Source organism: Cannabis sativa, chromosome 1, assembly GCF_029168945.1.
Source record: "Cannabis sativa cultivar Pink pepper isolate KNU-18-1 chromosome 1, ASM2916894v1, whole genome shotgun sequence".
NCBI lineage: Eukaryota > Viridiplantae > Streptophyta > Magnoliopsida > Rosales > Cannabaceae > Cannabis > Cannabis sativa.
Window position 1 is genome coordinate 38,376,661 of NC_083601.1, and position 14,762 is coordinate 38,391,422.

Below are 14,762 nucleotides of genomic sequence, written 5' to 3' on the forward strand. Positions count from 1 at the left end.
ATTAAAGTATGGCACAAACATCAATTAATAGCCACACCACATAAAGAACATAAACGATAAGCCAAGAACAATATCATCTTTAACACTGTATGTGGGAGGAGTAAAAGAATCACATTACCAAGGGAAGCAAGAAGAGGAGAAAATAACACCCTTTTTGTGTGTGTGTGTGTGTTGTGTCCAATATGAGAAGTAGAAAACACCAACACCAACACCATCTTCCTTTGTTTAGCATTTCAATTTGAAAGACAAAAAGTGGGTCAGTTTGTATAATAATCATTCTATGAGCCAGCTAATTTTTGCCTAAATGAGACTTACAACAAATAAAATTCTAAATCCATTACTTGATTCATTCTAATCTAAAAATCCCTGTACTCATTGACCCAAATCTACTTCATCCTCCTACAAAAACCCTTTTAGTTCCCTCATAGAGCAACATGCACAAAGCAACAAAACAAACAACTCTTAATCTATATACCCCAAAGAATAATGCCAAGAGTTACAAGATTGAAAACTCTGGTTAGAGGTCAAAAGTTCGTATACAACAAAATCAAGCATTTTGAGTAATTCACATTGTTAAACACTTCACCACCATCATTCATCAACCAAACTTGCGAGAACATTAGCATACATAAAAGCTGCAGAAACATGAGTACCAATCGAATCCAACTTTTGGAACTTAGGTTATATATATATATTATATATAAATCCAATCTCATTACAATTTATGGTATGCAATACTGCAAATCTTTGCAATAATTACAACACTAAAATATTTACACACTATCATAGAAAAGACACTCTGGTCAGTGTTCAACACAACCAACAAACCCAAAGTAAGCATTTCTTTATAACATAAATTGTTATTCAAATGCTGTTCAACAAGTGAATGAACATCAATCCCAATAACCAATGAACATTCAAGAAAAGAAGACCAACAAATCCTCCAAAGAGATATTTGGATCCCAAATTCAAGCCATAACATACTGTAATCTTATTTATTACTTCACATCAAATTAATGTAATTCTTCTATCAACAAAGGAGCATTTAAAAGACGCACCAGAGTAGAATTTCAACGCCCAAGTTTGCTCAAGAACAGCAATCAGGACATCGAATTAGTCCATTCTCATTGCACTCCAAACATCTTTTAAGCATTTCTTCATCTTCATCAAACACCTTCCTACTCCCACTGCAATTCAGGCACGGTACAAACCTTACATCTCCACAGCTATCACACCTAAATCCCGGTGCCCGAAGCGGAAAACCTTTGAGAATTTTCGCCAATTCCCCTGTTTCGAAAAGCTGCTTGATCACCTCTGCACCTCCCACATAGCTTCCCCTTATGAACACCTGAGGCAAGCCCACGTTCTTATCCCCCAGAACACTCTGTAATTCTTTTCTGTACGCCGAATCCATCGATATATCACGCTCATCCACCCAAACCCTAAACCCCCTGAATATCATCCGAACGGCGTAACAGTCCTCATACGTTCTCCGAATCCCTCGCAAGCTAGTTAGATAGACGACAATTCGGTCCTCGGTTCCAGGCAATCGAATTGTGGAGCTGTTCAAGGGGGAGAGTCGGTGATCGGAACACATCGATTTCGAGGATTTAAGCTTGGATTGAAATTGCAAATTCGTTGGTTCGTCCGATGGGCTCGGAGGTGCCGTCAAAGCGGGCTTCGACGTCGTCTCGAAGATACTGCATAGCTTCTTTACCTTCCCTTTGATTGAATTACTCGTGGACCGAACGGACTCCATCGAATTGTAGAATTTAGAGAACGAGCTGGTTCGTTCGAGAGATGAGGTTTTGGTGTGAGTAGGCTTCAGGGGAGAATCAACAGGGTCGGCCATCACCGCCGCCGCCGCCGGAGGGTACATGGAAAGCGAACGATTGAAGAAAGAGAACCTGGGTTTCTCCGAGGACACGGGCTTCTTCCCGTAATCCGCCATTGAACCAGAATCAAGCTTCGAAAACCCACCTCCAAAACTCAATTTCTTATTATTAGCTATCTCTTTCCTCCTGCAAACTTTTCTCAAGGCTTAGGGTTCAATTCTAGACAATCAAGAAGAGTAAATTAATCTCAACCGTTGATCAATTGGAGAAACAAACTGAAGAGATAATTGATCATCAGAAGAAAATTGTGGTTTTAGAATTTGGGTCGGTTATAGGGGGCGGTGGAATTGGTAAAATGACAAAGTAGGCAGGTGAGGTAATGAGGAAAAAAAACAAACGAATATGAAAAAAAATTGGGATTATTTTCAATTTTTGTTTTTAGTTTTTCTTGTTTTGTTTTTTTAGATAAGATAATATTTCGTTGTATTTGGTTTTGTTTCTGAAAGGACTGAGTTGTTTTCCGTTTGGGTTTGTTATGACAAAACTACCAACATAGCTAAAACTAAAGACGTAGACAGAAAGCAAAGAATTTTCGGTTGTCAGAAGAACTCACTTTTTTAATAAAATAAATAAAATAATTTAAGAATAGATTGATCGAGTGATGAAGAAGAGTAAATAGAAATTAGAAAAAGGAAAGAAGCGCGTTTTCTTCCATTATTATTTAATAATTTGAAAAAAGAAAAACGTTTTTTAAATTGGCTGTGTAGAGTCACATACTGAAAGAATTTCTTTTTAAATAATAATAATTTAAAAAGTGGGATAATTTATTTAATATAATAATATATGATCTTCCACTCATAAAAGACAGAAGGGGATTTTGGATTGACAAATATATTTGGTAATTTAAAAATTAATCAGTGGGACATTCGTTTTATGTTTTTTTTTTTTTTGAGGGGTATCTTCTTAATTTTCAGGTTGAGTTTTCTATTTTCAAACTTTCCTAATTAATTTTTAAACTGTTAAACTAAACTCATTTGATTTTGTCAAATAAAGTAACTCAATACATATCTATTTTTTAACCCAAACTGCCCAATGAGCCAGATCTTCGTTTCACCACTACTTTTTTTTAACAAGAAGAGAAAATTCTTGCCTTTTTTTAGTTTCCCAGCAGCTTCGACTGATACATCCATTTTTTATTTTTTGAGATCCAATTTGCACATTTAATCTTTTTATATATAATGCACACTCAAGTTATACACTATTCATTCAAAAAAAAAAAAAAGTTATACACTATTAATATCAAACAAACAATTAAAAAATATTTATAATTATGATTAATTATATAGTGTATAAATTGAAAATGTATAATCACACACATAGTATATTATATATTAACACTAATAGTACATGTAAAATGAGGCTACACACATGCAAAACAATTTGCTAGGAAAGCTAAATTTGGAAACACTATATTATTTGATGGGAGTGCATCACACAATAGATTTTCTTAATTAATTTAATTTTTGGATAGATTGCAACAGATTTAATTAAAAATAATATTTTAGGGAATTTAAAAAGACTTTGATACAGTAAAAATATGCCTAGTTAGATGTTTAACACATATTTATACATGACAAAATACAATATGAGTGAAAAAAAATGGGCATAAAGTAGAGTACACACTAAACAAATAGTAGGGCCCTAGCCGGAGGTCCAAGCCCACTAGCCTTTCTCCAAAGCCCATTTTAATCTCTATAACTTCTAATTGTTTTTTTTTTTTTTAATATAGATAATTTTATAGTAAATATGACATTTAAAAATTTTAAAAATAGGATTTTGAAAATTTTTCAGATGAACGTTAGATGTTACTTTCACTTAAATGTAAATATGTTACTTTCCAAAAGATATGGATTTCACTTACATGTAACTATGTCACTTTCCATGAATTGTGTGGGAGATGAGAAATTCTCCACAACTTTCGAATTAGTTGATTTTTCCTAATTTTTCACATTTTCCCATTATATACTTGTATTTGTGATAGAAAATCCAGTTTTTATATAATTAAAATTAAGGATGAAAAAGACTATAAAGGACATTTATATAATTATAGTTGGTTGATCTATTAAATAGCGATATAATTACTTTAAATTTTAAGTTTATAAGCGGCATAAATTCAATAATTTTTTTTAGTAGTATAAATACTCAATATTTGTAAAATAGTAATTTTCTTCTAATTTCGTTAATAGAGATTTTGTTATTGTCTTAAACATAACACACAAATATAAGGGTCAGATTCTAAAATCATTAAGTCTAAACAGAAACATGTAGTACCAGTTACTTTCAAATCTTCTTTTATTAAATTCAAAATAGAATGACACTTAAGTAAAATTATAGTTTAAAAAAAATTGTTTACTTATATTCCTAAAAAAATCATTAAATTTATGCCGTTTATAAATTTAAAATTTTAAATACTTATACCGTTATTTACTTAAAATCTAATTAAAAAATAACATGTCATCATATTAGTTACAATAATTTGAAAAGTGTAATTTCTCCCTTTCTCACTTTTTTTTAAGTAATTGTTAGCATTACCAACTCGTTTTTTTAATAACTGTACAACTTAAATTACTGTAAATGAGTATAGAGACAAATCTCTATTATAATTCCTTTTCAAAATAAAAATAATGATTATTAATTCCCATATGGTAATAAATAAGGTGGACATAGTTTACATACTAAACAATTGGCCGAGGCCGCATATCTTTACAAACTTATTAATTAATCCATTAATCTACTTACTGTGGATATCATATTTTAAATAAAACATAGCATATTTTTTAATTTTTTATTAAATGATAAATGAAATATATATACTGTGGATATCACATCAGCCTTCATTTGAAACATATCTTAAGTCTATATTACTATATATCTCAAGATCACATAATCCTTAATATTATCCAGGTCATTATTATATGTATTATTAGAAAAACAAATTAATGAATAAATTCCAAACAGGATAGTAATTCTTTTCAACTAAAAAAGTTGTATCCCGTAATAATAGATTAGCTAATCAGTTGGCAAAGGTGAAATTATTCTATTTTAACTTTAAATAATGGATATTTAATTTCAAAAACAAAAAAAATGAATATTCAAAGAAAAGAAAAGAAAAAAAAATTAATTGGAATATTGGATTATTGTTGCACTTAACAGTAGACACACGCACGTGTAATGACAGGGAGAAAGGAAGAAGTATATATATGGGAAATGCTTAAAAGTAGTTTAATTAGGAATTTTTTTTCCGAAATTTTGATATTCACTAAATTATGTTCTCTGAATTTTTAAGGTCGTCAAATGAGATTGTTAGGTTTAAGCACTTTTATCTAATTTTAGTAAAAAAATTGAGGGGCATGATTTGGTAGATATCAAAGTTTAGAAAGCATGATTTAGTACATAAATAATACCGAAACAGTAAAATTAGATGAAATTAGACAAATGTCCTTAAATCTAACAATTGCAATAGTTTAAGGGGAATTTTTAACAACTAAAAAAGTTCAGGTAGCATGATTTGATACATGTCAAAGTTCAGGAGAAAAAAATACTAACTAGCCTTAAAAGTATAATGTGTATCACTTTTGTAAGATATAATATGATTATTGGTATAACTCAATTAAGATTCTATTTATTTTATTTTAATAGATATTATAAAAAATCGTTAATTAATTATAAGATGAAATACTAAAAGGTAGTATTACTTAATGCGTTCATATGTATGAATATCGTTATTAGTTTAATTAATTATTAGATCTTATATAATTTAATTTAGAAATTATTATTAACCAATTATAAAATAACATCTTTAGAGATATTAGCTAATGGTGCAATATTAATGCTCTTTCTCATCATGCATGTGGTCCTATATACATATTATTATTGTTTAAATATAATAATAATAATAATAATAATAATAATAATAATAATAAAAACAGCAAAGCCACACATAACATACATAGAACAACATTATTAAGAATTTGGGTCCACGAAATCTAGTAATATATACAGTAGAACCTCTATTTAAGAATACTCTATTCAAGAATAACCTCTAATTTGTTATAAAAAATCAAGTCCCAATTTGGACCAGTTATATATAAGAATAACCTCTAAATTGTAATTAGTTATACATTTTTTAAGTCCCTTATTACCAAAGTATACCTCTATATAAGAATAATTACATCTTAATAAAAATATATACATGTATTTTGTAAATTTATTTATGTAAAATTAATAATTTTATTTTAAATTATAATACATGTATGAATATTATATTTACTCTAAAATATATCTATTATGATATAGTATTAATGATTATTTATTGTTATTATTGTTACGTTGATATTTTTTGGTTTTTTAATTTTTTTTTTCTAGTGTAACTCTATTTAGTTATAACCTCTCAGAATATAATTTACTTGGTCCCAAGTATATTCTTGAATAGAGGTTCTACTGTATTTGGATAGGAATACTATTATGAACTATAATATGCATGCACTAGCAATGAAAAAAGAAACAAATAAAAAATGTGATACTAGCCAACAATAAATATTGCAATTATGGCTGCAATATGTTTATAAGCTAGCCAATAACGTTGACTGATCGAGTAATAGTACGTAGCACCACATTCATTCAAATGCCCTCTACCCAAGGCAAACTTAATTATAACAAAAATGTTAACATGCATACCGATGGAAAATATTTAGTATATATGTTTCCCTTATACATCTTATGTTCTTTTTTCTAATTAACATATGTCCACACATATATATTATTGATAATGAAATATTTAACTTTTAATTGCAAAAATTTCAATAGTGCTATAACATGTGTATATATATTTACAGTTAACATATTAATGGTTCTTAATTAATTTATTTATAGTGCTCAACTCAAACACGTACAATTCATCCATCAAAAATACTATTCATAAAGAGACACAACAAGAATTATAAGCATCACCAATAGTGCTATTATTGAGGGCAAAATGTCTTTACTACAAGTATATCACTAACGATATTTAAGTATCATGAAACAACGATAAAAAAAATATTCTTCACTAACGAAATTTATCTTCATTACTAAAATATATAACTCTTATAATGGGGAGTATATATTGATACTCTCCATGATTGAGAGAATATGGATGATACGAAATGTAACGCCCTAATCTATAGGGACGCCACGTGTGTGATTTTATAAACTAGTTTAATACTAATAGAATAATTAATTATTAAAAACTGTGATAATATTAAAAACTTGACTAAAATAAAACACTAAAAACGGACATTATAACGGCATAAAAAGTGTGTTCCGGGAATCCCTGTTATAAAAAGTTTTGCTAAAAAAAATATATACGACAACCATTTTAATATAAAAAAAATCAAAATACACAGCAGATACAACCAGTCCAAAACAACTCCTGGCAACTCGGCACGCAGGCCAGTGAGGTCAATATGTACATTGCTGGAGAAGACTGTCACCTCATGGTTGATCTAGCTTTTCTTTGCCTTTACCTGCACCACATAGCACCCGTGAGTCACAAGGACTCAGCAAGAAAAGTAATAATAACAATCATATAGTTTATTATTTGAATATTGTCATTTATACACAATAAGAATCAAACCATCACACTTTGTTCATAAGATGAAATCCAAATCATTACTGGCATCTGTCACGAATAAACATTAGTATACAGATATTTGGTAATACAAAACCATTATACCAATAATGGAATTCATATTCATTTAATCATATAAATAATATATATGTTACCTTATAAAGCAACCATCTTCATGACATCATGCTGCCTAATCAGGCAAGTCGATGCTTAAATCTGATGATCTTATATTGTATCGCCTAATCAGGCAAGCCCGTGCCATAGCCTGGCACCCATATGTCGCATAACTGCATCACCTAATCAGGTGAGCCTATGCCTAAAAACCTGCACCATATATCATATAATTGCATCACCTAATCAGGTGAGCCCGTGCCACAATCTGGCACCAATATATCGCATCGTCTAATTAGACGAGCTCGTACCTACGCCCGGTACTTATCATGTCACTGACGCCCGTACTTACGCCCAGTACGTCGCCAGGAAAATCGCATCACCTAATCAGGTGAGCCCGTACCTACACTCGGTACTCATCATATATCACCAACGCCTGTACTTACGCCCAGTACGTTACCAGAAAAATTGCATCACCTAATCAGGTGAGCCCACATATCACATGCATAATATTATCACATTATCAATACTCAACCAATCAATCTTTTCAATATATAACAATATTAACTATATCTCAATATTGATCAATTCATAACAATACTAATTGTATTACATACAACGTACTATGCAGTACAATATACTTTTCAGTATATAACAATATTAACTATATTTCAATATTGATCAATTCATAACAATACTAATTGTATTATATACAGCGTACTATTCAGTACAATATACTTTTCTTACCTTTAATCCAGATTCATATATTTCGACCAACCCAAGTGGAGAACTATCCCCGATGATCTCGGCCCTTAAGCTTTCCTTTTTCAAGGATTTGCTATCCTGCTACTACCAGAGCTTAGATCGCTAAGTTTTGGATTGAAAATTTAAGAAAATGGATATAAGGGGAGAAAGTTTTATCGAAGGAGGGAGAACGAGGGTTTCGTTCGTCGTTCGTTCTGTTCTGTTCTGTTATAACTTAAAACTTAATATATATATATATATTTAAATAAAACGAAACTTCTGTTTCGTTTTTATATATATATTATAATAATAATAATAATATAATAATATAATAATATAATAATATTAATAAAAAAATTTATTATTAATAATTATCTTATTATTTCTTAGCCACTAAGAAATCTCTATTTCTAGGGTATTTGGTCAACTTCGAGTACTCTAAAATACCCCGATATTTCAAAAATCAACTTATCCCAATAATCTCATCAATATTTCTAACTAAAACTGTTGTGACATTTTTGGCCTCCAATCGGGTCTCCAGGGTCGCCAAACTTGAAAATATTTTTATTTCACAAATAACTCATATTATATCCACGTATTTCAAGTAAATCCCCGTAATTAACAAATTACGCTTATGTATCCACTTATTGAGTCTCCAGGGTCGCCCAACCTGAAAATATTTTTATTCCACGTATAGCTCATATTACATTCACACATGCTATATAAATCTCCATAATTAACAAATTACGATTATATACTCACTTATAGCAAAATTTAAATTTTATGCTGAAATAAATTAGTAGGATCATACTCCCACTTATTACTTGATTAACTCATAATATAAATATAAACCCTAATTATTTACCATTAGACTTATCGGGATATTACAACCATCCCCTCCTTATAAAAATTTCGTCCTCGAAATTTATTTAAACAATTCGGGATATTACCCCCATATTTATGATTCTAATTCTCAAATTGCTACTTCTATCTTTGTTTTTTTATAGCACTTTCTTAACTAATAGAATTGTCTAATTTCATCTTTCTAGTCCAAACCCTGGACAAGATATTTTCCTCATATAATAAATTTGTCTGAAGTTTAACATCGTCACAACTAAGAACATGGGTCGAGTCTGATTCATATTTTCTCAACATGGAGACATGAAACACATTATATACTCGGACGACGCAAGTTAAGGCTAGCTAATAGGCTATCTAGCCTATTTAATCCAGTGAACATGTATATAATATTTCTCTTGTACCACACTTATTAAGGTACCTAACCAGTGGTACATTTAATTATCACTTTTTAAATAAACACCTCATAAGGGAAGATATTATTCTAAGATATTCTAACCTTTATCAAATATGCTCACAAGATATACTTCTAATATTCTATTGATCTTCACGGGTTACCCACCTTTCAAGAATAAAGCATTATACTATTTTCGCTTTAACTTCCATGGTTCTCAATAACCTTCTTTAATTCTTAACATCATAGCCAAAAATATCAACCTTGGAATTTTACAAGATTAGACTATTCCTTCGTATGAATTCTGTATTCTCATTTATAGTATAAATTGTCTACACTGATAGACAACATATTAACTCTGTATGTCCAATCGTTACTACTCGGTCAAAATCATAAGATCCCATAGTACATAATTCGTAATTATGTCTTTCTATTCTTTCTATGAGATCTCCTAAGCTGATCTACTGACTTAACTTAGTAACAAGTTAAGTATTCATTTCTGATAGATTTTCAATTAGAGCACTTCTTATTTCCATCCACTACTATATACTCCTCTCAATACCTTGTCAATCTCTACTTATTAACACATCACTTCCTCTTGATAATCTCGGAACGACTATCGATTCGCATCCTAATATGAATCATTCTAGCGTACTTTGTCCTCACTCATACGCTTTCCGGGATGACTCCCCAAAAGATTTCCCATATTGAGATTACCCAAGTTAAGTATGCTTAACTCCAAGGTAAGCTCATGGTGGGTTATTAGAAAGTAGATGCCCCTTTTTTTTGTCGTTCTTAATTGTATTTCTTGCTTTCATTCTTTCATTAATAAAATTCAATTGCCATCACTCCCTTCATAAATCTCTTGCAATTCCTCATCGGTTTTTATTCACTCAAACTTGAGGAATTCCCATCTTATTGTCAACTTAAATCTTGTTCATCTCCACTTATTTTAACTTGTATCAATTTCCCTTGAATTGACACAACTTTTAATTAATTAATTTTTTTTTTCCAATCATTTACGATTAACCACCATTATAAGGTAATTTGATTAAATATATACAGTAGAGGCAACACTGCTCATACTGTGTACCCACAACTAAACCGGAAATACCCATTTCCCGAATTCTCAACTAATAACAATTAATTAAAGATCATTCCTTGATCCCGAAGTTTCTTTTCATCATCACCACTAAGGTTTCACTCCCTGGTTCATATGATACCATTGCTTTCCTGCAATCATCACTATCTTCATACTTCGTTAACCACTTCAAAACTTATTCTACACTCAATTATATAACTCGTTGTTTAATAAACAACCTACTTTGTGATCCAATATCCACCAATCACTCAATTACGTGTCTATTAAATTGCATCTCAATTCATAAGCTTTTCTCCATTCTGGGTGAGTATGCCTTTCCATAATTGCACAATAAAGTAATCTTTTCTCAGAATGTCAATGGTCTCCTTATATACCATATTGACTATCTAGTCAATTATAAAGTACTCTCCATCATTACCGTATCACCTTAAGTAATTTAGGTAATCTTCTTTACCTTAGTGATACCACTACTCTTCCTGATGTTCTTTTATACGTTACCTCAGTAACGTCACTGCTTTAAGCCTCCATTGGGCCCTTATTCCCACGAATTAATGGCTTTTATACATGACTGCATCACTCTAGTTGTTTCCTGGACTGACGACTGGTCCAACGGACCAATCCAAGTGTTTCTAACATACTTTGCTCTTACTCGCACGCTTCATGGGAAATTTTCTTAAATGAAACCACCCCAAGTCAAGGACACTCAACCATGGAGTTCCGTCATGGTGAGCTACCAAAACAAGATGCTTCTTGCTAACATAGGTAGTCCCACTCCTACATAATCTCAAAATTACTACACAATCGTCACCTTCAATTCATCTAGGATTCCAAACATTACTCATAAATTGCCCCACCTTTGGTAACGCTAGATCACTTCTAAACAAAAGATTTTGTTATTTGAATCAATTAAATCGATGCCTCCATTAACTGCTCATTTTCTATATTCCACTAGGGAATATCAACAATTTAACTCATATTGTCATCTTTCTAATTTGTCTACCCTGTTAAATGGGTTACCACTAAATAACATACATGCACAGTCCATTCAGATTTCTTGATGTCTCTAACTAAATGTACAATGTTTAATATCAATAACAATTATAATATTGCCCATAAATTCTAACTTGAGTCAGCCGAAGGACCGATATTCGGGTCCCCTTGAATCATAACTGGCGCTTGGGCAAGATCTGTACACTTTTCTTCTTTAACATCAATCTTTCTTAACTGTGGGCAGGCTCTTTTCAGATGACCCACTACCCCACAATAAAACAAGATCTGGCTCTACATTGGTTCAAATGGCACCTTTTTGCATCTTGAACACTCAAGATAAGGTCACCATCTCTTATACTCACTTTGACCACTATCATGGTCACCCTAGAACCTTTCGTTCTATCCCATAACTTGTGGATCATTTAATTTTTGCTTCCTGATCTACTAGTAAGTTGGCTTCATATATTCCACCACATTTAGTGGTACAACAGGAAGTGTCGGTAGTATAAAAACAGACATAAGATGAGCCTGTTATCTTTTCAAATCTCAGATTTATTTTTTTTTTCTCCTTGTCGTCTAATCATATCCTGTCTAATGTAATTTACATGTTCCCGCATTATGGCGGTAGAATAATTGTCTTCCATATTGTTTGCCCTGAGCCCAAATAGCTCTCTAATCAGACTATTTGATTGCCCTTACTGTATAACTTATCACATATTTCTTCTAACTATTTAAAACTCAGACGGATATCAATATCAATATGCATATACCATACACATATTATTATCAAAATTATCAGTATGCTACTTTTCCCAACATACTTTATAATTGCCTATGCAGGTAATCCAATAGCAAATAATATAAATACTTACTGTATACCATGAGTTGACCTGTCCTCGCAGCAAATGTACATATTCGACCAGTCTTCAGGACCTTTAAAACCATGGCTGCTCTGATACCAAGTTGTAACGCCCTAATCTATAGGGACGCCACGTGTGTGATTTTATAAACTAGTTTAATACTAATAGAATAATTAATTATTAAAAACTGTGATAATATTAAAAACTTGACTAAAATAAAACACTAAAAACGGACATTATAACGGCATAAAAAGTGTGTTCCGGGAATCCCTGTTATAAAAAGTTTTGCTAAAAAAAAATATATACGACAACCATTTTAATATAAAAAAAATCAAAATACACAGCAGATACAACCAGTCCAAAACAACTCCTGGCAACTCGGCACGCAGGCCAGTGAGGTCAATATGTACATTGCTGGAGAAGACTGTCACCTCATGGTTGATCTAGCTTTTCTTTGCCTTTACCTGCACCACATAGCACCCGTGAGTCACAAGGACTCAGCAAGAAAAGTAATAATAACAATCATATAGTTTATTATTTGAATATTGTCATTTATACACAATAAGAATCAAACCATCACACTTTGTTCATAAGATGAAATCCAAATCATTACTGGCATCTGTCACGAATAAACATTAGTATACAGATATTTGGTAATACAAAACCATTATACCAATAATGGAATTCATATTCATTTAATCATATAAATAATATATATGTTACCTTATAAAGCAACCATCTTCATGACATCATGCTGCCTAATCAGGCAAGTCGATGCTTAAATCTGATGATCTTATATTGTATCGCCTAATCAGGCAAGCCCGTGCCATAGCCTGGCACCCATATGTCGCATAACTGCATCACCTAATCAGGTGAGCCTATGCCTAAAAACCTGCACCATATATCATATAATTGCATCACCTAATCAGGTGAGCCCGTGCCACAATCTGGCACCAATATATCGCATCGTCTAATTAGACGAGCTCGTACCTACGCCCGGTACTTATCATGTCACTGACGCCCGTACTTACGCCCAGTACGTCGCCAGGAAAATCGCATCACCTAATCAGGTGAGCCCGTACCTACACTCGGTACTCATCATATATCACCAACGCCTGTACTTACGCCCAGTACGTTACCAGAAAAATTGCATCACCTAATCAGGTGAGCCCACATATCACATGCATAATATTATCACATTATCAATACTCAACCAATCAATCTTTTCAATATATAACAATATTAACTATATCTCAATATTGATCAATTCATAACAATACTAATTGTATTACATACAACGTACTATGCAGTACAATATACTTTTCAATATATAACAATATTAACTATATTTCAATATTGATCAATTCATAACAATACTAATTGTATTATATACAGCGTACTATTCAGTACAATATACTTTTCTTACCTTTAATCCAGATTCATATATTTCGACCAACCCAAGTGGAGAACTATCCCCGATGATCTCGGCCCTTAAGCTTTCCTTTTTCAAGGATTTGCTATCCTGCTACTACCAGAGCTTAGATCGCTAAGTTTTGGATTGAAAATTTAAGAAAATGGATATAAGGGGAGAAAATTTTATCGAAGGAGGGAGAACGAGGGTTTCGTTCGTCGTTCGTTCTGTTCTGTTCTGTTATAACTTAAAACTTAATATATATATATATATTTAAATAAAACGAAACTTCTGTTTCGTTTTTATATATATATTATAATAATAATAATAATATAATAATATAATAATATAATAATATTAATAAAAAAATTTATTATTAATAACTATCTTATTATTTCTTAGCCACTAAGAAATCTCTATTTCTAGGGTATTTGGTCAACTTCGAGTACTCTAAAATACCCCGATATTTCAAAAATCAACTTATCCCAATAATCTCATCAATATTTCTAACTAAAACTGTTGTGACATTTTTGGCCTCCAATCGGGTCTCCAGGGTCGCCAAACTTGAAAATATTTTTATTTCACAAATAACTCATATTATATCCACGTATTTCAAGTAAATCCCCGTAATTAACAAATTACGCTTATGTATCCACTTATTGAGTCTCCAGGGTCGCCCAACCTGAAAATATTTTTATTCCACGTATAGCTCATATTACATTCACACATGCTATATAAATCTCCGTAATTAACAAATTACGATTATTTACTCACTTATAGCAAAATTTA

The 14,762-nt window shown here is 31.4% G+C and overlaps 1 protein-coding gene across 1 annotated transcript; it reads right to left on the bottom strand.

Moving 5' to 3' along the window:
• Positions 1-667: 667 nt before the first annotated feature.
• LOC115706788 (uncharacterized protein At5g39865) lies at positions 668-2,488 on the bottom strand. The gene has a single exon (XM_030634521.2). It carries the CDS (start codon positions 1,949-1,951, stop codon positions 1,088-1,090), a length of 864 nt encoding a protein of 287 aa, XP_030490381.1. The 5' UTR covers positions 1,952-2,488; the 3' UTR covers positions 668-1,087.
• Positions 2,489-14,762: the final 12,274 nt, after the last annotated feature.

Bases quoted from the DNA above. Each gene is read 5' to 3' on its own strand.
- LOC115706788 (XM_030634521.2), bottom strand. From the start codon at position 1,951: ATGGCGGATTACGGGAAGAAGCCCGTGTCCTCGGAGAAACCCAGGTTC.